Source organism: Molossus molossus, unplaced genomic scaffold (assembly GCF_014108415.1).
Source record: "Molossus molossus isolate mMolMol1 unplaced genomic scaffold, mMolMol1.p scaffold_m16_p_16, whole genome shotgun sequence".
Taxonomy (NCBI): Eukaryota; Metazoa; Chordata; class Mammalia; order Chiroptera; family Molossidae; genus Molossus; species Molossus molossus.
In genome coordinates, this window is record NW_023425351.1 from 30147093 (window position 1) to 30169017 (window position 21925).

Consider the following 21925-nt stretch of genomic DNA (forward strand, 5'->3'; position numbering starts at 1 on the left):
TTTGGTAAGAAACACTTTTGCTGTAGCATTTGAGTTAACTTAAGGGTATGAAGTGTAAAAGGGAGAAGGACCATAGGAAATTTTTCTCTTGGAAGGGGCCTTCTTTTGACTTGAGTTGGATCCCTGCCTCTTTTCTCATAGTACATCTGTTCACACTCAAAGACATATAGGTCTTTTAGCTGCTATGGTTGTTTTGTTGTCTTGTCGCCAGACTTGTATCAGGTCTTGCACATCTTTGTATTATTCCCAGGGCCCAGCATGATGCTTAGAACATAGTAGGTACTCAATAAATATTTGCTGAATGCATTATACAAGCATCCATGGTAATATTAATACTATTTACTAAGAGAGGACTTTTATTAATTTACTGAGACCAAATTTTAAGAGGTGTACAATAATAACTAGACTAGTATAAAATTATGATTCTGACCATGGCTATAAAGAGAATGTATATAAGGCAACTCAACCTGTGAATAATATTGAGTGCCTACAACATGCCAGGATGTTTTAAGTGTTCAACATTGAATTTTGCAACTTAATTGTCACAAAAACCTTATTAGGGTAATCTATGATCTCTACTACAAAAATGGGAAAAATTGAAAAGCCAGGACAAGAATACAGGCAGATCTGTTCTAAAATCTCTGTGTTTAACAACTAAGCTATTTTTCCTCACCATTGTGTATATTGTTTATGATAATAATAGTAATAATAATAATTATTATCATTATTTTGCATGACTCCATAGTAGCCTCTTCTAATGACAACACACAGATCCTTAGCCTGTTGCTTTGTCTGACAACTGGCATTTCCCCTCCGCCAAAGGTACCGGCTGTTCCAGAGGAACCCTAAGTATCCCGGAAAATTGCTGTTTTTATGCCTAAGCAACCTCTACTTCACATCAAAACCAACGAGTAATTTGCTATCAACATTATTCATTACTCACTTTAATAATTAGGAATTCGTTTGAGATTGTTTCCCCTAACAAACGTCCACTTGCACCTCTCAGAGACTTCCTGGCGCACGGACACCCAGTCTTTGCGGGGCTGCTGCAGCTTCCTGGCCGCAGAAACTACACTTCCCAGCCGCCCTTTCGTCCGCCAAACTCGCTTTCCGGGCTCCAGGAGGCATCGCGGAAAAACTACCCACGCTCTACTGGGCTGAGCGGGTGGGAGAGGTACAGGGCGCTCCTCGAAATGGCTCAGATGCAGGACGAGCAGAGAGGGGGCGCGCCCTTGATGGCGGAAGGCAAGTCGCAGGCGGAGGTTAAGCTCATTCTGTACCACTGGACGCATTCCTTCAGCTCCCAAAAGGTAAAAGGCCTTGGCGGCGGTCGGTCGGTGAGGATCGGGTTTCAGCACCCGGACAGCTCCCTCCCGGCCAGCCAGCCGCCAGCCCACCTGGAAAGTGACTCCAAGGCCCCAGCCTCACCGGCGCTCCCAGGAGGGTAGGGGGAGCAGGGAGAATCAGCCTGAGATGAAAAAGCTATGACCTAGGCATTGCCACTCATGAAATAAGACCAAAAGCATCACTTTTCGGTGTTTGGGCTGGAGGCCTTGTGCCCTGGGCCTTGCAGAGTGAGGCAGAGGAAAGCTCCTTCCAACAGCCGAAGCATCTACATTTGCTGATTTTATTCTATTTTGTTCCCATTTACTGTCTTTCACAAGGCCGAGCATATCTGTATTTCAGGTTCTTGTCTAGGGAGGATATGATTAGGATTAGGGAACAAGAAAGTACTAGTGATGGGGAAGGTGACTGTAAATTACTGTAGCCAGAATAATTTTCATTACTTATCTTTTTTAATTTATAAGAACAAGATGCTAGAGTATATCTGATTTGTTAATTCTAGAATAGGAATACAGTTATTCAGAGCTTAACAACAGGGACACTCTGAGAAATGCATCATTAGGCGATTTTGTTGCTCTGTGATCATTACAGAATGCATGTACACAAACCTAGAAAATCTCGCCTACCGCACACCCAGGCTGTATGGGATAGCCTACTGCTCCTAGGCTATGAGCCTGTACAGCATGTTGCTGCACAAAACTACACAAGATTAAATCAAGTGCAAGAGAAAATGATGCCATCAGAGATATGTAAAAACAAAATATACACGGCTGCTGCTGGTGTTAACATGACATGCTGTTTTACAACAAGTGTACTCTAAAATAATGGTAAAAAGTACAGTATAGTACATACATAAAGCAGTAACAGAGTCATTATCATTATCAAGTATCATTACTGTTCATAATAGTATGTACATAATTGTATATGACTGGCAGCACAATAGGTTTGTTTATATCAGCATCACCACAAACACCTGGGTAATGTGTTATGCTATGATGGTGATGTATCGGTCTGTGACATCACTAAGCCACAGGAATTTTTCAGCTTTATTATAATCTTATGGGACCACCATCTTATATGCAGTCTGTTGTTGACCTAAAGGTAGCTATACTGAGCATGACTATAGTTAAAAAGGATATTGAAAATACTGATAGCTCAGGTAAGCACAGAAAAGCTGCTTAGTGGTATCCAGGGATGTCATTTAATTGAAAGCCTACATGTGCTGTGGTAACCAATGTGAACTCTTCCAGGTGCGCTTGGTAATTGCTGAAAAGGCATTGAAGTGCGAGGAACATGATGTAAGTCTGCCCCTGAGTGAGCACAATGAGCCTTGGTTTATGCGTTTGAACTCAACCGGAGAAGTGCCTGTCCTTATCCACGGGGAAAACATTATTTGTGAGGCCACTCAGATCATTGATTATCTTGAACAGACTTTCCTGGATGGTAATGTTAAGGCTATTTGTGATTTCTTAGATTTACTTTTAACACAAATGTATTTGTTTCCTCCATCCCTTCTTCCCTTCCTTCTTTTCTCCCTCCTTCCCTTCTTTCCTTCTTTTTGATTTCATGATGATAGTTTAGTGATTAAAAACTTTTCCATTTCCATAAGCATACAAAAATAAAATGGGTCAATGACATACATTTTGTATAAACCAGTATAACTCCATTTAAAAGAATTTCATGTAAATGACAAATTTTAATGTTTCAAATTTACTTGCAAAAAACCCTGCAGGTAGGTGGCTTGTGGTGGTAATTTAGTTGCCTTGAAGTGACATTCATAATGTTGATTCTAAATGTAGACTATGAAAATCAGTTTTATCTGTTCTACCAAATGGTTCCACCTTAAAAACAATAAGAGGGAAAAAGAGGAATAACGTACAGACAAGGGAGAACAGAATGTTGGTATATTTTGAGTTCTTGGCTCCTGTTACTCCTGTATAGTTCACATTCTTTTGTAAGGAATTATAGTGCTTAAATTTATATACTGCATTTAAGTACTAATCACTTATTAATAGCCTGTTTTATATCAGACATTTAATAATTTTTGTTCTATTCAGTCATCAAAGAACCCACCTGAGACAGGTGTGGTAGTTTAGTTATGCCCATTTTGTACATGAAAGCTTACTTAAGGCAACATAGCTGTATTCCAGGGTAGGGCTGAAATGCAAGTCTGTCAGATCCAGACCTTCATAGTTTACCAACTGTCTCCCATAGTCATTGCCATTTATACATGTGTTGCTTGTTCTTCATGACAACCCTTTGAGGTGAATTGTGGCTTCGCTGATTTGCCCAAGATTCCACAGCTGACCACTGGCAGGACTGAGAGAGAACACAGGGCTCCTAGCTCTCAGCTGAGTACTCTTCTGCAAAAAAAGTTGTGTGAGATCCAGTTACTCTTCATCTCCCACCAGCTGTGTTGATATTAACTGGGCAGATTAAAACCAGAAAATAACCTTAAATCACTGGAAACTGAGAAACGAAATTAGCCAGAAAAATGTCCAAGGTATTACTTTGGAGGAAAATAGACATGGGGCCTGAATGGAGCAGGGATCCCAGGGAAGTAGATGAGTAATGGGCTACTTCTGCTCTTAACCCAAGTGTTTGGTTCTGTGGGATTCTGATGGAAGGTTTCATTAAAGGTGGCCATTGACCAAAACCAAATAACTTAATGAACAACTTTCTCCACCATTACTTGCAATCCCTCTGAGTCTATATACTGGGGATTGTACTGAAAATGGTGGCTAATTGACTTAATACATTTTTTCCTCAACTTTGAGCTTTCTGGAAATGGACAAGTCTGTTAAATAATAATTTGTATTTCTTGGGAGAAGTGATTATAATAATGTGAATGAAACAAAAATAATTGTATGAGAATTCTGTTTTAAATAATCACAAACTTTCAAAAGATATAGTAAATGAAAAATCATATATAAATATTTTGTTAGTATCTCTTGAACTACTACTATTACCATTCTCCCCTCTTCTTCTCTCTCCTTATTGCTTTCCTCTTACATTGTTTCTCCTCTAAGATATTGAGTAACATGAAATATGTTACTTTATAACATAGTAATGTTAATGATTATTAGCCTTTCTTAAAAATTTCCTTAGGCTTTTCCCTTTCCTTTGACTGTATAACAACAAAACTAAAACATTCCGAGTCCTGCTGTAACGAGGGAAATACTAGGTTCTTATTACTATTTATTGAATCAGAGGAGAAAGAATTGTGGATTAAGTGTTAAGATAAAAAATATGGAAACTAAGGACTTTAATTCTGGTTGTACCAACAGAATAAGTAAGCAATCAAGAATCCTAGCTTTGAGTCTGAAGCTGGCCCTGACTTATGTTCTCGGTGACTTGACTTCTGTTTGTTCTCTTGGATTGGGTGATGTAGTTTTATCAATGCAAACATAAAACATTTCAGTTGGTTCCTATTTTACTCCTTCCTTTTTCCTAGGAGAGGAGTCATTTAATTGGAAAGGGTTGAAAAAGATTAAGATTAAAGGACCTAAAACCCATAGTAGATATCAAAACAGCATGAGAACAATTAGTTTCATAAAAAGGCCAGTCTAGTCTACAGATGAAGTTTATCCCAAAGTATTAAATTAAAAAAACAAAAAACATGTAAGTGTTATCACAGTCATCATTAAGATATTTTATTTATCATTAGGAACTCAAGGAGATTAGGAAAAGAGCCAGACAAGTGGTAGACAAATTTTATTCCAATTGTCAAGGAAGGGGGAGGGGAACTCTACCAGTTCTTGCCAGAGGTGTGTTCCATTGACCAGCAGCACTGGTATCACTGGGAGCTCATTAGAAAAGCAGAGTCCTAGACTTAAATGCAAATCTCAGAATCTGTATTTTACCATGATTCCCAAGTGATTCAAATTTATATCAAAGTTTGAGAAACACTGGTACAAATTAATGTGCAGTAAATAATTTTTAAAGCTTTAAGCAGTGCTAGAAATAACTATCTTTAATGGTGGCAGAGTTCTAAAATGGATTGTCAAAAATTTAAAGAAATATATATATATATATATATATAAATTTTGAATAAGTTAAAAGGAAGCAGCTTAAATTTACATTACTGGAAAATGTCATTAACTAACACTTAAAAAAACGAGTCTATTATGTGCCAGGCATAATTCTAGATATAGTGGATCTTGACTTAAGTAGAGCATTTATGACGACTTCATATGATACCCTTATGGATCAAAGGAGGAAATATGTCTAGATAAAATGTACATTTCAGATGAATAAACCACCAAATTGAAGGATATTCATTTTAGATTTCTTATGCCAGGTTGCTCCTTTAGCTATAGAATGTCATTTTACTTATCCTATAATAAGTTTATCTCACTTTATTTTAATTATTTCAATTGCTTATAGACCACTGTAAGCACCATAAGGTCAGGGACAGTGTCTGTCTCATTAACAACTGTATTCCCACTGCTTTCTATGGTGATTGTTCTTTAATAGGAACTTAATGAATACATTTGAATGATTAAAATAAATGAATTATTGAAAAGAGATGTCAACCTGGACAGGGATCTCTACTGGTATTCTTACAGGCTTCTGTTCTCCGAGGAGCATGACATTCCATAAATGACCCGAATAAAGACATAGCAGAAACACTATTACATTTGTAGATGACAGAATGGTTAATATGACTAACTTTGAAATGTTTCTAATGGAACAATAAAATGGAAGAATAGCTATGATAAAGTGTAACAAGGCTAAATATAGTATGCGAATTTTGTTTTTAAAAATCATCTTCTTGAAGAAGGATGGGAGACCAGGCTGGTTAATAATTTACTGATAAAAGCCAATAATAAAACAAAAGGCTAGTGTAATCTCAAATTGTTTCAAAAGTATAGGTTCTATCCAGAATATGGTGAATTGTAACTTGCTATATTCTTAACTGGCTAGAATATGTAGCATTTTGTTCAATTATGGATGGAACTCTGAAGGAGTTGGCAAATTAGAATGATAATAAGTAAATGGATTTCATGAGGTATATAGTTGCCCATGGTTATAATAGGAGACTTTACTTAAGTGTATCCATTCATCTAAAGAACAGAGTGTAGTGAACTGGAACCTCCTTCACTGTTACTACTTGCTATCATGTATTAGTCTATTAGTTGGGGATTATAGCACTAAAAATGATGACTTGCTGACCTGAAAACCTGTCTATGTAATCAGTATTTCCATATTTACATTCTTATGGGATAAATCCATTAAATAACTGCTACTTTGGGGAGAAAAATTTGATTGCCAAGACAATTCTTTCCAAGTCTTAGCCGAAGATAGTGAATATTAAGTTGAGTGATGGCTATGCTTGATTTTTTAAAAAGCAGTTACATGGAAGACTGGTGTAGACATCAGTGATGTTCCGGGGGTCAGAACTTGGGTCAAAGGAAGAATTTAGAAGGACTCCGTTGTGGCTGCTCAATCAAGGGCTGGCCAAGAGCAATCTCTTCGTTCGTTCTTTCAGTAGATGTTTATTGGGTATTAATTGGTACAAGGTCCCAAGTTAAAACACCCAAATCATTAAAAACCTAACTAATCATCAAAGATAATTTCATTCTGTAAACTTGACGATAATGCCAAACCTGTCTGCAGTGCATACATGTGCTATTACTACCACTCAGTTCTGTAGGCTTTTTCATGTGAGTGGCAGCTTTTCCCGCCTGGGCAGGTAATGAAGAGTAGGTATAGTAAAGCAAGAAATTTATTAATCTAGACGAGGTATGATAGTAAGGAACTAGGAGAACTCAGGAACAATGGGTATGACAAGGGAAATATACACTCATAATATGGATTTAAAAATCTAAATATTTCTTATACTATTCATAATCTCTTTCAGTGAACTTTAATTTGGCCACTAGATAATAAGATTTGGGCATGAAATAACTACAAAATACTAGAACATATATTATTTATTACTGCCAGTGATAACCTGGAAACAAGGATGTGATATGGTGAATATTGAATTTTGGTAATTTAATATATAACAGTTCTCTGAAGATTATGTCCCATACCTTATGTCTATATATATCATTTAAAGTATGATTAGGGCCCTGGCTGGTTTGACTCAGCGGTTGGTGCGTCGGCCCACGGACCAGCGAGTCCTGGGTTCAGCTCCCGCTAAGGGCACATACCTTGGTTTCAGTGTGTCCCCAGCCTAGGTTGGGGTTGTGTGGGTGGCAGCCACTCAGTGTGTCTCTCTTGCATCGATGTTTCTCTCTCTCTCTTTCTCCCTCTTTCCCTCCCACTCTATCTGAGGATAAAAATGCAAAAATGTCCTCCAGTGAGGATAAAAAGTAAAAAAATAAAGTATGATTAGGAAATAGGATTTGGTTTGAAAATAATCAAAGTATTCTGGTATTAAAGAGAAAAGTACATGTCTAAGATGGTGTCACTTGTTGTAAAGCCCATGATATTCAGTATCTGCCTAATTGCTGTCCCAACCTTCACCAGAAATGTATATATATACATTTGATCGGCCAGCCTAGAATTTTCTGGTTAAGCACCAGTAAGGTAATCTGTCACATGCGCCCTCTCCATCCTCCAAAGGAAGAAGAGAAATCTGCAGGATAAAACCCTTGCCAGTCCATTATCCCCAAAAGGAGAGGTGCTGGCCTAAAATAATCCTTCCTTTTCTTTTGATAATAGCTCCCTTGCCCACCCTTATTCTTATGAACACCTTCCATTTTGTACAATCTCTCCAAGAGCCCTTCTAGCCGTTGCTAGTTCAGATGCTGCCCGATTCATGAACTGCTTAATAAAGCCAATTATATTTTCAAATTTACTCAGTTGAGTTTTGTACTTTAACAGTGGTATGATAGTAAAGCATCACAGGAAATATAATTTTATAGGAAATATAATTTTGGAAATATAATATTATAGATACAGGTTTATCAATATATGTTGAAAATCAACTGTATCAGATTTTTGAAAGAACATTAATCCTGAAGTTACTGCCACATTAAAGAAAATACAATTAATTATGTAAGGAATTTCAAATTGTTGTTTAAGAGTCATAGAATAAAAAATTGTATTCCTATCCATATAAAGCTCTCACATATAGCTGAACAACTGTGTGCGCCTTTTAGCCCATCACTGAAATTGCAGACTTAGCAGCAAGGTTCTAACTCAGGGTGGAGAAAATATAGCATATGGTCAGAAAAAGAAAATGAATTTAAAACTCATGATTGTGCCAATGAAAGTGGTTTTAAAAAGTAACTTTTTTTTTTTTTTTAACTCTGTGATTTGTCCAGTTTTTGTGGACAGGTGTGGGTATTAAATGCAGAGGTCCTACTTCTGTGTTATGTGTACCTTATAATCAGAACAAACTGTCTGATAAAAGAATCTTTGCCCTCAATTATGAATGTTTTGTTAAAAGTCTTAACTAGAATACCAATTAAACAAAGTAGTTAAACATTTAATGTGTACAGTTTTTGAAAATAATGCTCTAAATTTGGCCGTCTCAGAAAATCCTAGGTGCATAGAGTGAATTTGTATAATTTGACACCATGTAATTTTTCTTGTTTGTGTTCAGATTTGATCTTTCTTTTTTTTATCCTCACTCGAGGACATTTTTCTATTTTTTGTTCAGATAGAGTTGGAGGGAGAGAGAGGAAGAGAGAGAGAGAGAGAGAAACATAGACGTGAAAGGGACACATCGAGTGGTTGCCACCCACACGACCAACCAGGGCCGAGGACAAACTGCAACCAACGTACATGCCCTTAGCGGGAACCGAACCCGGGTCTCTCTGGACCGCAGGTCAATGCTCTAACCGCTGAGCCAAACCGGCCAGGGCCAGATTTGATCTTTCTAGCACCAAAGTTAAAATAGCTTTGAATTACAGTTAGTTTTTAACCATACCTTTTGCTTCGGGTCATAACTTAATTGTTTACTGTTAGTATATTTTCAAATGGCTGAGTGTATAACGAGTTGAAAGGTACAATCTTGTTTAGCTACTTGATGCATATCATCTTATGTGCTTATATCATCACTAAATGATCTAAGTAGAATAAAAAAATCAACAAAAGGACCAAGTTATAAATGAAGTCTAATCTGTTTTCACTGAGCTAATTAAGAAGACCTAAAAGTTATTCAAATAGACCTAGGGGAGTCTTTCTTGAAAACAGTCATAATAATGCCTCTTTTATCTGCCATCACCAGGGAATGGAGGAAATCAGAGTAGTGAATTCAGTAAAATAATGGGAGCTTATACCTTTAAACCCTTAGATCCCTTTAATATTTTGCTCTTGGGGGAACTAAATGTAATTTTAAAAAATAGCTCAAGGCCTTTGTTCTAACCAGCAATACAAGGACTTGAGAATGTACAGAGTTGTTTGGCCCTATTAAATGACTGCAGAATGCTTTTATTGTTTCCTCCTGATTTTTTTTTTTTTGAAAATTCGTTTCTCTCTTGCCTGTTTCTAAGTTGCTGCCTAAATTTAGATGCAATACAAGACCTGTCTTGTCCTCTACTCAATTTTTTAGGGAGTCAGATCTTATGCCAACTATTTATTTCTCCTTATTTGTTCGTCCACTGACTACTAATGGTGGCTTCCACTGCTGCAACCCTATCCTCAGTGCCTGGGACTCTTCTCACTGCCTGCTTCTTTTTTTTCTTTTTAATTTTTTTGGTACGTGCTCCTAGTGGGAACCAAATCCGGGACTCTCTGGTCCACAGGCCAATGGTCCAATCACTGAGCCAAACCGGCCAGGGCTCACTGCCCGCTTCTTAAAAGCCCCTATTCCCTGTCCTGTCCTTGTAAGCCTTCTATTGCTTTCCCACTCCTGACTGAGTACAATTCCAAGAAAATATTTTCCTTTAAAAAAAAAAATATTATTGACCTTTAACAAATAGCCAGATATTTTTCCAGCACAATATGTTTACTTGGGAACAGCAAAGAATTGCAATTCGGGATGTGTGGGCTAATGGTGAACCATGTACAAGACCAGAGAAACAAAAGAAGAGGAACACTCTTGGATGGACGTAGGAGGGGCTGTTGTAAACAAAGAATCCATTGGAGGAAACTGAAAGTTCAGAGTATAGTGACTTCTCATTGGCTGAGTGCTGGTAGCCTTTCATTGGCCAAGCTGTTACCACTCCCTCCTCCAGCTGAGGTAGTAGTGTCACTTCCTGTTGGAGGTGCAGGTACATCTCTTCCCATTAGGGTCAGTAGTGAGCACTGAGAGACACATGCAGGAGAGTTCTCTCCTCTAGTCTCCTGACTGCATTTATTTATTTATTTATTTATTTTTTTATCCTCACCCGAGGGCATTTTTCCATTTCTTGTTCAGGTAGAGTGGGAGGGAGAGAGAGGAACAGAGAGAGAGAGAGAAACATCGATGTGAAAGGAACACATCGAGTGGCTGCCACCCGCACAACCAACCAGGGCCGGGGACAAACTGCAACTGAGATACGCGCCCTTAGCGGGAATCGAACCCGGGTCTCTCAGGACCGCAGGCTGACGCTCTAACCGCTGAGCCAAACCGGCCAGGGCCTCCTGACTGCATTTAAATGAGGGTTCTGTTTATTACCTTTCACAGTATAACAAAGATGAACGGACTGGAAAAGGAAATATGATGAGAGTGGGAGGGAAGATCTGTATGGTTCAAAGAAAATTCCCAGTCGTGATTTGACAAACTGTTTCCGGAGGCAGCGGACACTACTGTGCTCTGGTGGGAGGAGGACGGTGGCGCTTGTGGGGCTGGACAGGGCCTCCTCAGGAGAGGCTGGGACTGGAAGAGAACCCGGGACCCTGGCTGTTTTCTGCTCTGACACAGCATTTCTGGAGATAGTTACCTAGCAATGCTGTTCCGAGTAGAAGAACGTTATTTTCATGCATTTCAACCTATGTTCTTTTTGGAAGAGTTTAGGCCTGGCCACATGGAACCTCCCCAGAAAGCAGCCAGACTTCTTTTTCCTGCCCTCGGTCCCTTTCCTGGGTACCTTGGCAGGCTGTGCTGGACACGAGCCTCAGGCCTGGTTCCGGGAGGCAGCCAGTGCCTGGGGCCAGAAATTGAACCGTTTGGAATTTTTATAATCCTGGACCATTTATGTTATTAACCTGAAGTTCTTAGATTCCTCAGCAGTGGTTCTTACACGTTTTTGTTTCTGGACTCCTTTGTGTTAAAGATTATTGAGAATACCTGAGGGCATTAGTTTATGTGGACCAAATCTATAAATATCTACCATATTGGAAATTCAAGTGGAGAAAAGTTTAAAACACAAGAATGCACAAGCATTTGCATGCCAGGAACTGTGGGAGGAAGGAGTCAGTGTGTGTCCAGTAGCCTCTGGACAACACTGCTGTACACTCCAGAGAGGAGAGTGAAAAGCAACCAACATCTTGGAATTACTATAAAAACAGCTGGACTTTGTGGAGCCCCTGAGAGCATCTTGGGGAAGCTCAGGGAGGCTCAGACCACACCTTGCCCTTCGTGGTCGATGACTAGATTTCAGGAGATTTGAGGACTTGGATGGGGGAAATAGTGTGTCTTATTTTCACTAATTTCCAGTAGAAATATATTATTTCCTTTCATTTCTAGTGTAGGCATAATCCACAGCAATAGCAGGAGTGCCTGCAACTTTGTTACCAAAAGAAATCACGGATGGGCTCATAGGATATCAAGTTATTGCAGTTATTTTAATTTATTTATTTTTAATCCTCACCTGGGTATATTTTTCTATTTATCTTTAGATAGAGTGAGAGGGAGAGAGAGAGAGAAACATCTATCTGAGAGGAACACATTGACTGGTTGCCTCCCTCATGACCCCAACCAGGGCTGGGGATAAACTGCAACCAACGTACATGCCCTTAGCAGGAACTGAACCTGCAACATTGGTCCACAGGCCGATGTTCTACTGCTGAGTCAAACTGGTCAGGGCTGTTGCAGCTATTTTAAAGTATCCTTTATGCTCATAGTATTTTGAAATATGGTAGACCCACTGTTGTGTATTAACAAACATATTAGTATTTCATCATTTAAAATTACTTTCATAACTATATTTTAATATAATCAATTTCCTATATAATCCCATGTTTGTATTTTATACATTCTTTTTAACAACAAGAATTTATTCTCATGATCCCACATCTTGTAGATTTGCTGGAGTTTGCCTCATACAGCCTGGCCTTAGCCCCGGACAGTAGGGTCAGTTCAGGTCTTCTTTTACTGGGGCTCAGAATCAAGGGGGAGCATCTGCTCAGAATTAGTTCTTTTCCTAGTGGATTGCTTGACCACAAGGAGTACTAACACAGCTTGCCTTTTATATACTTAAGAACAATATTTTGAGAAGAGGGCAGAGGCACATGAAAAGTTAAGAACTCAGAATTTCAAGGACCTCAGAAGGCCTTCAGCATGTTGTCCTCGTGGAAGCAAGATGTGTCTACCACGCATTGGTTGGCATCCTGGGGCTACATTGAGATCAAGAGATCTTGAAAGGTCAGCAAGGAAATGTGCCCTAGTTGGGTAAATCCACTGTTGACAGGCAGTGTGTAGTTGACACTTCATTCCTGATGATTCTAATGCGAACTTCAGAACTGGACAACCCAGCAGGTTTGAAGAGTGATACATCTTCTATTTTCTTAGAGAGTTAGAAATAGCCTATTGGCTTCAAAAGTTTCTTCTACTTGGTCTGGCATTATGAGATCTTGCCAGAAATGCTCTGTAATCGACTTCGTATTGTCAACATTTATGAATGAATGAGCGACCCTCAAAAAGATTCTAAATTCAATAAGTAACCCAAACAAAGAAATCAATCAATAAAGTTGAGGCTGTTCTTTTCACTTGCTGAAATAAGGTAGTTGGCATTTTTTTTTTTTTAGGGCAGTTTGAGAGGCAGAAGTGTAAAGTGATTCTGAAGGGGCATTGCCCTGGCCTTTGGGTCATTTGGTTCATCTTTATCATTCTTGGCTAGTCTCTGAAACATGAGCCTTTTGATGATGTAATAAAACAGAACACTGTATTAAGGGATAGATGACTTTAGTTCTTGTTCTGCCTCTAATTAGCTGTGGGATCTTGGGAGAATTTCTTGGTTTCTATATCTCAGTATCTTCATACTACAGAGCTTCTCCAGCTCAAATACACTAGTCCCCTTTCTTTGGGAGATAGATACAAGACCCCCCCCCCCCCAGCAGGTGCCTGAAACTGTGGGTAGTGCCAAACCCTATATACCATGTTTTTTCCTATATAAACCTATCTACAATAAAGTTTATAAATGAGGCACAGAAAGAGACTGACAACAATAAAAATAATAAAATAGAACAGTTCTAACAATATACTATAAGAAACATTATGTGAATGACTTTGGGACCATTTTGAAATAAAAAGGGTGACTTGAACACAAGCACTGTGATGCTAGGACAGTTGATCCAGTAACTGAGATGGCCACTAGGTGACTAACAGGAGGGGACAGCCTGAAATTTCATCATGTTGCTCAGAATGGCATGCAATTTAAAATGTATAAATTGTTTATTTCTGGAACTTTTCATTTAATATTTTTGGACTGGATATGTGGGTCTGCTGTATTCTATAATAACTAGAAATTTGGGACTGTATGTTAATTCATTTATTAAAATTTACTGTACTCCTACTATGAGCCAAATATGGTATTAGGTACTGAGGGTGCGACGAAGAACATGGTCCCTGCCCTCAAGGAGTCTACAGTCTAGATTTTAACCAGCAAATGAGGATTTCGGTAGAACCCACATTCCAGAGATAAAATATTAGAAATTCCGTGAGACTGTCATTTCACATTCACATCAGCACCAACAGGGTTGCTCTTGGTATTAATTGGAACCCAGAGAAGAGTAGCCCTTGCACATCTTTTAATGATGAGTGTTCATTCTTAACCAACCTTTACCAAGGGCTCAAATTGTGTGAGGCACTGTGCTGGGCCCCAGGCCACAGTTCCCTTACCCTGAAGAGCTTCATGGGGCAAAAAGATACAAGTAATTAGGTGATAAGGGCTCTGACGGAGTATGTACAAGGCCTTTTGTGTGTACAGAGGAAGGCACACCTGCCCCTGTCCGGTGCAGGTAGCTGCAGGGGGTCAGGGAATGCTCAGGGCGGGGAGGCTGGCATTAACAACCAGACCTTGAGGGTTGAGTAGTAATTTGTAAGGCGGGAAGTGCGAGAATCATGATCATGATTTGGGATCCGGTCTGGTACATCAGGCCATTTTGAAATTCGAATGTCTGGGCTGGGGATATATCTTCTAAATGCCTTGATGTAATATTGAAGATTTTAATGATGAGATGGTTGGGTTTTTGGTTTTTGCTTTCGATGTAATATTTCATTTGTAACTTTTCCTTCAATGTTTGTGTATGTGTTTTTTTTTATATGAACTTTAGAAAAAACACCCAGGTTAATGCCTGATAAAGGAAGCATGTATTACCCACGGGTACAGCACTATCGGGAACTGCTCGACTCCTTGCCGATGGATGCCTATACCCACGGCTGCATTTTACATCCTGAGCTGACTGTGGACTCCATGATCCCAGCTTATGCAACAACAAGGATTCGCAGTATGTAAACATCTTAAAGACCTGCAATTCGGTCTTGAGTTTCTTTTAATTCATTTTGAGACCTAGCATATTTCATAACCAGTGAGAGAGGATAGGAAGAGAGTTGTTGAGGTTGCTTCACGGGCGTGCATGGTACAGGCCGGTCCTTGCACCCAGATGAATCTGTGCTTCAGCTGTCCAACTGGACCTTTATTGTCTATAGGTCCTGATTTTTCAGCTCTTGGTTTTGAGGGCCACGTTTGAATAAAATTCAGAAGAGTGGCCTGTGGAAAAGTAAAGACCATAGCATGTTCTTAGGGACAGATGGACTGGGGATCAGGAAAGCTGGGATCCGTGGGGAGTATAGGCAGCTGAGTGCACATCTGGTTCTTCCCTTCTGTTCGTTGTGTGAGGGAGCTGAACTACAGCTGTCTACCCTTTACCTCCAGAGTCAGCGACTGCAGAATTACAGAGCTTGAGTTGAGATATCCAGCTCTCTCCTGTCCTGTCCTGAGGATAGAGGAGGGTGTGGAGAAGAGGGAGGGGTGCTCGGTGGCACCATCACTGGGGACAGGAAGGTTGGGATGGTGGCTGTGGTTAGACCCTGTGAGGACCACACACCTAGATCTTCTAAATCTAGAAACTACATTCTTTCCAAAACCATGCCTCAGCCTGATCACGCTCATGTTGTTCTCTTTCTTTCTGATACCTCTCCTCCTGGTCTTCTCTCCCTCCCCTCCTCGTCTCCACTCCTCTCCTCTCTCTCCCCGATCCTCACCTTCTTCGGGTCCCTTCCTTCTCTTTATAAGCACTCACATATGGTTTGAAACAAGTATCCCGATAGATAGGATTTTATCACCTAGAGTTTATATATTTTTTAAATGAGGCTTTTTCCTTCTCTTCATCTCGAAGTTCCTTACAGAAAACTTGAAAGGTATTGAAAGTTGACCAAGTGCCACGCACCAAGCAGTAGGGGGTGCTGGCCTCGCCCTGGCTGCTGTCCATGGTGCTTCCCATGGCGCCTCGGAGCGGCAGATGCTCTGCCAGTCCCAGCTCCAGGTGAGCAAGCGAGGCCCAGGGAGGGGAAGCCCGAGGCAGGGCAGGAACCCCGAGTTCACGCTCTTACCATCGGATTTCCCGCTTCCCCTGGTTTCTCACACAGAAGGGAGGAAATAATTTTGTTTCAAACGTGATTTCATTATCAGGCCAAATTGGTAACACGGAGTCTGAACTGAGGAAACTTGCTGAAGAAAACCCAGACTTACAAGAGGCCTACATCGCAAAACAGAAGCGACTCAAAGTAAGTAGACCAGGTGTCCTCACCTGACCCGCACTGCGCGCTGACCTTCTGTCTTTGCCCAGCACCACTATTGCCAGAGCACCTGTTACCCATCGCAAGTCACCAGCCACTGTTTGCCTCTGCTTATGCCGTGCTTCTAGAAATAAGTTCTCTTTGTTAGGTTTGCTATTCAAACCTGATGGCAATTGCTTCTGAAGCAGGTATTGAGCGTGCTGGTGGCCAAGGAAATTTATAAAAGGTAAAAGCAGGTTAATAAAATATTCGAGGAATCTGTCATTTCAGGTACTCTGCCACATTCAGGCCTAGGCGGAGCTCTGTGTGAGGCTCGGCGGCCTCCTAGGGGGCGGGGCTTCGCTTCATCAGTTACTGTCAGCCTCTCTTTCTGTTGATCCTTTCCTATGGCCCAGTAATGCCTGCGAGCTTCCCCCATGTACATATATATTTAATCCTCACCTGAGGATATTTTTTCAAGTATCTTCAGATAGAGTGGGGGTGGGGGGAGAGAAACATTGATTCGAGAGAGACACATTGATTGGTTGCCTCCTGCACGACCCTGCCCAGGGCTGGGGACAAACCACAACTGAGGTGCAAGCCCTTGGCTGGACTCAAACCTGCAAATCTTTGGTCCACGGGCTGACACTCTAATCACGGAGCCAAATCGGCCAGGGCTTCCTCCATATTAAAGATGAAGCAAACAGCAACACCTCCACCCTCCCTCAGCCACCTCCTTTAGCTAGATGAGCTTCTCAGAAAAAACTAAACCCGCACACACAGCGCTCCTCACTTCCCTCTAGCTCCTTCCCTCGCTGCATCCAGGTCTCTCCCTTTCCCCGAGCCTCCCCTTGCTCGGCTTACTCCTTCAGGGGGCCCTGCCGGAATTCCATGCTGAGTAGGGCTGACAGCAGTCTCTTTGCGCCCCTCAGAGTCTTCGGTCCCTGGGTATTTCCACAGCCAGGGCATTTCCCCCAACTGTGTTCTTGCTTTAACGAAGTTATTCTGATTCTTCTCGTTGTCTAGAATAAACAGTTCCCAACTCTGCAATAGCTTATATCTGCTTTGCTCTACATCGCTTGTTTGGATAGGCGTCAATAATCTATTGAGTTATTTCTGTTAATTAGTCCAAGCTACTTGACCACGACAATGTCAAATATTTGAAGAAAATTCTTGATGAGTTGGAGAAAGTCTTGGATCAGGTTGAAACTGAGTTGCAAAGAAGAAATGAAGAAACCCCAGGTAGGTTCTTGTTTGTATTCTTTTTCTCTTTCCCAGGAGTATTTATGGAAGCAGTCTTAAACGTCAATAAAAATGTTCTGTAAGTGTTGTTTCCATGGGCAGTCTGAGTTAGGAAAACAACAGCAACATTGAATGCAGCAAAACCCAGATGTCTAATTGTCAGTCAGTCTGCTCCTATGTGAAATATGGCTGATGAAGAATGTTTCTGCACAATTTAAATTCTGGTTGCAAAGTTCCAACCTAGCCTGTTCCACGAATGTGTAGTTACAGTAGTTAATTTGGTTGAATAACTTGAATAACCCGAGTCATTGCTTGACTGCTCCCTCTGATTTTTTCCTTAGGCAGGGAGACCACGTGTCACCTGCAGTCAAGTATATAGGGGGGCCAGCAGGCAGAGACGTGCAGGCCGGCGGTGAGCATCCGCGCTCTGTGCCTGTGGACCTGACGTCCCGGTGCAGCCCAGGCCCGGGGGCAAAGCCACGTCCCCTTGCACTGTTCCAATGGACAACCAAGTCCAAGAGCGTGTTACCAGGAACTTGCTTCACAATAGCGACTCTGCTGTGCTTTCAATAAGTAACCGAGAGCACTCACTAAGTGGCATTTTGGGCCCAACTTCATGGATATTCCTAAAGCTCACCTGTTGTTTTCATAAACCAGAAGGAAATATCTGCTAACTCCTCCGGTTTGGAGGCTCTCAGCTTCTCAGAACTGTTTACAAAATGATAGACAGGCTCCCAGCTCCAGCGACCCCGGTTTCACTTAGGGACCTGGGTGGCTGGCAGATGTCAAGTCTCCATTAGCTTGGGGTACGTTTGCATGGACTTTGTGTTTAGCCTAAAATGACTCTCTGAGCGTGACGATCGAGAAAGTGTACCTCGGCCTGGCCTTCTGGGGCACTCACACCGGCCCTCCAGACTGAGCCGGTCTGTGCCGGCCTGGCCCTAACTCCGTGTCCTTTTCTCTGACCAGACGAGGGCCGCCCGCCCTGGCTCTGCGGAGCGTCCTTCACCCTGGCCGACGTCTCGCTGGCCGTCACGCTGCATCGACTGAAGTTCCTGGGGTTTGCCAGGAGGAACTGGGGAAATGGAAAGCGACCCAACTTGGAAACCTATTACGAGCGTGTCTTGAAGAGGAAAACGTTCAACAAGGTTTTAGGGCATGTCAACAATATATTAATCTCCGCGGTGCTGCCCACGGCGCTCCGGGTGGCCCGGAAGAGGGCGCCCAAAGTGCTGGGCACCACCCTCGTGCTCGGCGTGCTTGCGGGCGTGGGGTATTTTGCTTTTACGCTGTTCAGAAAGAGACTTGGAAGCATGATATTAGCACTTAGACCCAGACGGCATTATTTCTAGGCTTGCGGGGATCCAGTGGAGGAACTCATCCTACCTTTAGCTCGACCTTGTCCACTCTGCCAGGCCAGGGAAGAATGTCCCTGGGAAACTAGCAAAAACCATATTTTACTTTACTCTTCGAGTAGTTTATGTGGGGAGAGGAGGCAATGACATTTTTTTTTTTTTTTATGGGCTGGTAACACTGAGATTCCTGATTTGCAAACCTGAACTAATCCGTCCTTCAAACACACGCCAAGGTCGAGGTATGTCGAGGCTGATAGGTGGAGAATAGCCCTTGAACTCAAAATGCCAGTTCAAGTTCCGGATTTTGTTGTGGGGGAGGTTACTATTATAAGCAGATAGTAATAATAACCTGAGATTCCCTATAGCTCTTTTATCTGAAACTATCTAGATATGCTGAATGTTGGGTAGTTAGCAGCATTGCTCCTGGGATCCAGATGTCATCCTGTTACCCAGCAGGGGTCCAGACAGCAGCAGGGTGCAGCTGTGCTCCATGTGGGCACTCCCAACTCAGGCGAAGTAGGAGGCAAAGGGAAGGGGGAGAGGGACCATGCCGCCCACAGTGTGCAGGGCAGAACAGTGGAGCGCAGGCAACTTCAGGAGCCTCCGGAGCGCACGCTGCCTGTCCTCTAAGCAAACATTACCGCGATGACTTGTGCCCACGCCCACATCCTCCTGGACTTGAGAACCTTGGGAAAATAAGACTAAGGAGTTACAAGGCGGAGAGGGCTGGAGAAAACCCCAGGCTGGATAGTTACAGCACCTCCTTTGACATTAGTGTTAACTTTAAATGCATATAAATAACACTCCTTGATTTAATAAGATGAACTGCTAGTATACTTGGGTGTGAGATGCCTACTAGGACACGTCTGCCTAGGACTGATATGAAAATCTAAAGTGATATCACAAAGTTTCTTTTCATGGTTCCCCAGTTTGATGGTGCCTATGTACGGTCATGTCTAGTCACTGGGGACTTGGCCTCTGCAGCGCTCTTTATGCACAAGTGGCATCAGGTGACTGTCCCAGCTAATCACTAGCATGGCATGTAGCTGGGTAGTGGCTTTGATGACCTGGGAGTACTAAATATGGCCATTCTGCATTTGGGAGACAGGTGTGTTAACCCAAAAACTATTGTCCTGGGCTTGCGTCTGTGTATGATCATCAACACAGCTTCATAATGTTCCAGAGGAAGGGAAAGGTCTAGCTGTTGGTGGTTAATTGAGGGATGATAAAATGAATGGCTAGATAGTGACGTCCACCGATATTCATTCATATACATCTAAGCATTTGGGGGGTACCTCAGTCCATCTGGAAGGGATGATTTCAGTGTGTCCCCTGAACCACCATAGAGCTGCATCATGCAGTTTGGCTCGGGGACAGTCTTTCGTGGTGATGGGAAGACAGAGATTTCCAGAGCTGGGCAGGAAGGCCTTGGGAGCAGGTTCGGTCTCTGGTAGAAAGTATGTACAGAGAATGAGGAGCTAAGATTCCAGCGAACGTTAGCTTGCTCAGACTGCCTCAGATGGGCTGTGCAAAACAGCCAAAGACTGGACCGACTTTTCCATGAACAAGAATTAGTCATGCCTAGGAAACAATGATTTTTTGACGGTCAAAGTGTTCTATAATTCCATTTCATAATCCAGTTGTTTCAGAAAAGCTTAATGAACTGGATGCTCTCTGTTTACAAAAAATTAATAACATTTCCACTGTAAACTCAATCCAACAATTATTAATAGACTGGCAGCTTTAATAATGTCTTAATTTTGCTCCTCAGTGCACTGTTGAATAGTGAAGTTTGTTGCTGGAACATTCTAATTCATGTATCCATAAAAGATCCAAAAAATGGATTATTCAGTAGTTCATAGTATTACTTTTTACCGTTAGAAGTAAGGTCTCGTACACAAAGAAACCAAAATTGGATTTTTATAAAAACTTCAAAGGATAATTACCTAAGTAAGGGTTATTCATTAAGAATAAAGATTAGAAACCAGTGCTGGCTTTTCCTTACATTTATATTATTACTGCATCTGAGAAAATATACTAGGAAGGAGTGTCTATTATTTTCTGGTACAGTTGCATTGGAAATATGTTTGTATCAATATTAAAGATCATGCATCACGGTTATTTCGCTTGTTTTATGATTGCCCTTGAGATCCCACTTTTGAAATGTTTGTTTAGGGATGTCACAACCACTAGATGTCACTGTTCATCCAGGAGTCTGAGATGGGCGTCCTTTAGGTTTAGCAAGACTCCTGAAATGTTTCCACTGAAGACAAACATGAATGACCTCAGTTTCCGAAATGAGGACACCTTCATCAAATCATTCATCTGTAGAAACGCTTGAGGCACATGTGGTATTGATTTCTAATGCTTTGGAAGGGATAGCACTACCACACAATGTCAAGCTAAAGAGCAGAACTTGTACTATCTGCAAAATTGGCACTTTTATGTGTTTCCTTTTTCACCATCATTGGTGAGTGGTCAGTGGGCTCCTCAGTTTCCCAAATATGTGTAACTGTCACAATTAGAAAAATGCCCAAGGTACTAGATTTACGTTGGCTATTTGTGTCTTAATGTGTAAGTACTATTTTATTGTGATTGCAATGCTATGCCTTTGGAATCCAACTTCCCTAGCTGCCAATAGTTGTAAATTGCTTGCTTGATTTTTCATAGTTACTGATATTGAGACTAGAGTTGTAGATTTCTTGGTGTTGTGGAATGTAATAGAGAGATCAAGATACTATTCTGCCTGTAAGATCAATAAAAGTAATTGGAAAAGAAATACGTATTTTGCAAGTACTAATTTTGTAATCTTTTTGAGAAAACAGATGTATTTTTTTAATTTAAAATTGAAGCATAATGTGGTAAATAGTAAAACAAGCAGAAGTCAGGTATTCAAGATATTTAGCTATAGAATGCCTTATTTTCTTTATAACAAAAATTACGAACTGATGATTTATTGAAATACACACAACTTTACCATTAAAATGAATGGCAGCTTAAAGAATTACATATTGATCCTGACCATTAAAGGATCTCTTTTGCAGCTAGCCACCTAATGGGATATCATGAAAATAATAAAACCGAGAAAGTTTATTTATTTATTTATTTATTTGATCCTCACCTGAGGACATTTTTGCATTTACCTTCAGACAGAGCAGGAGGAAGA

At 41.1% G+C, this 21925-nt stretch overlaps 1 protein-coding gene across 1 annotated transcript; it reads left to right on the top strand.

Moving 5' to 3' along the window:
• The first annotated feature begins 1153 nt into the window (after window positions 1-1153).
• Window positions 1154-21481, top strand: GDAP1 (ganglioside induced differentiation associated protein 1). The gene is made up of 6 exons (XM_036263988.1): window positions 1154-1310; window positions 2595-2787; window positions 14719-14892; window positions 16077-16171; window positions 17290-17404; window positions 18374-21481. Exons 1-6 carry the CDS (start codon window positions 1194-1196, stop codon window positions 18754-18756), a joined length of 1077 nt encoding a protein of 358 aa, XP_036119881.1. The 5' UTR covers window positions 1154-1193; the 3' UTR covers window positions 18757-21481.
• The last annotated feature ends 444 nt before the right edge of the window (window positions 21482-21925 follow it).

What these genes read in the sequence shown, in the direction of transcription:
- GDAP1 (XM_036263988.1), top strand. Translation starts at nt 1,194, where the DNA reads ATGGCTCAGATGCAGGACGAGCAGAGAGGGGGCGCGCCCTTGATGGCG. An exon ending in TGCAACAACAAGGATTCGCA is followed by an intron (nt 14,893 to 16,076) that starts GTATGTAAACAT and finishes TTTCATTATCAG; the next exon opens with GCCAAATTGGTAACACGGAG. An exon ending in CAAAACAGAAGCGACTCAAA is followed by an intron (nt 16,172 to 17,289) that starts GTAAGTAGACCA and finishes TCTGTTAATTAG; the next exon opens with TCCAAGCTACTTGACCACGA.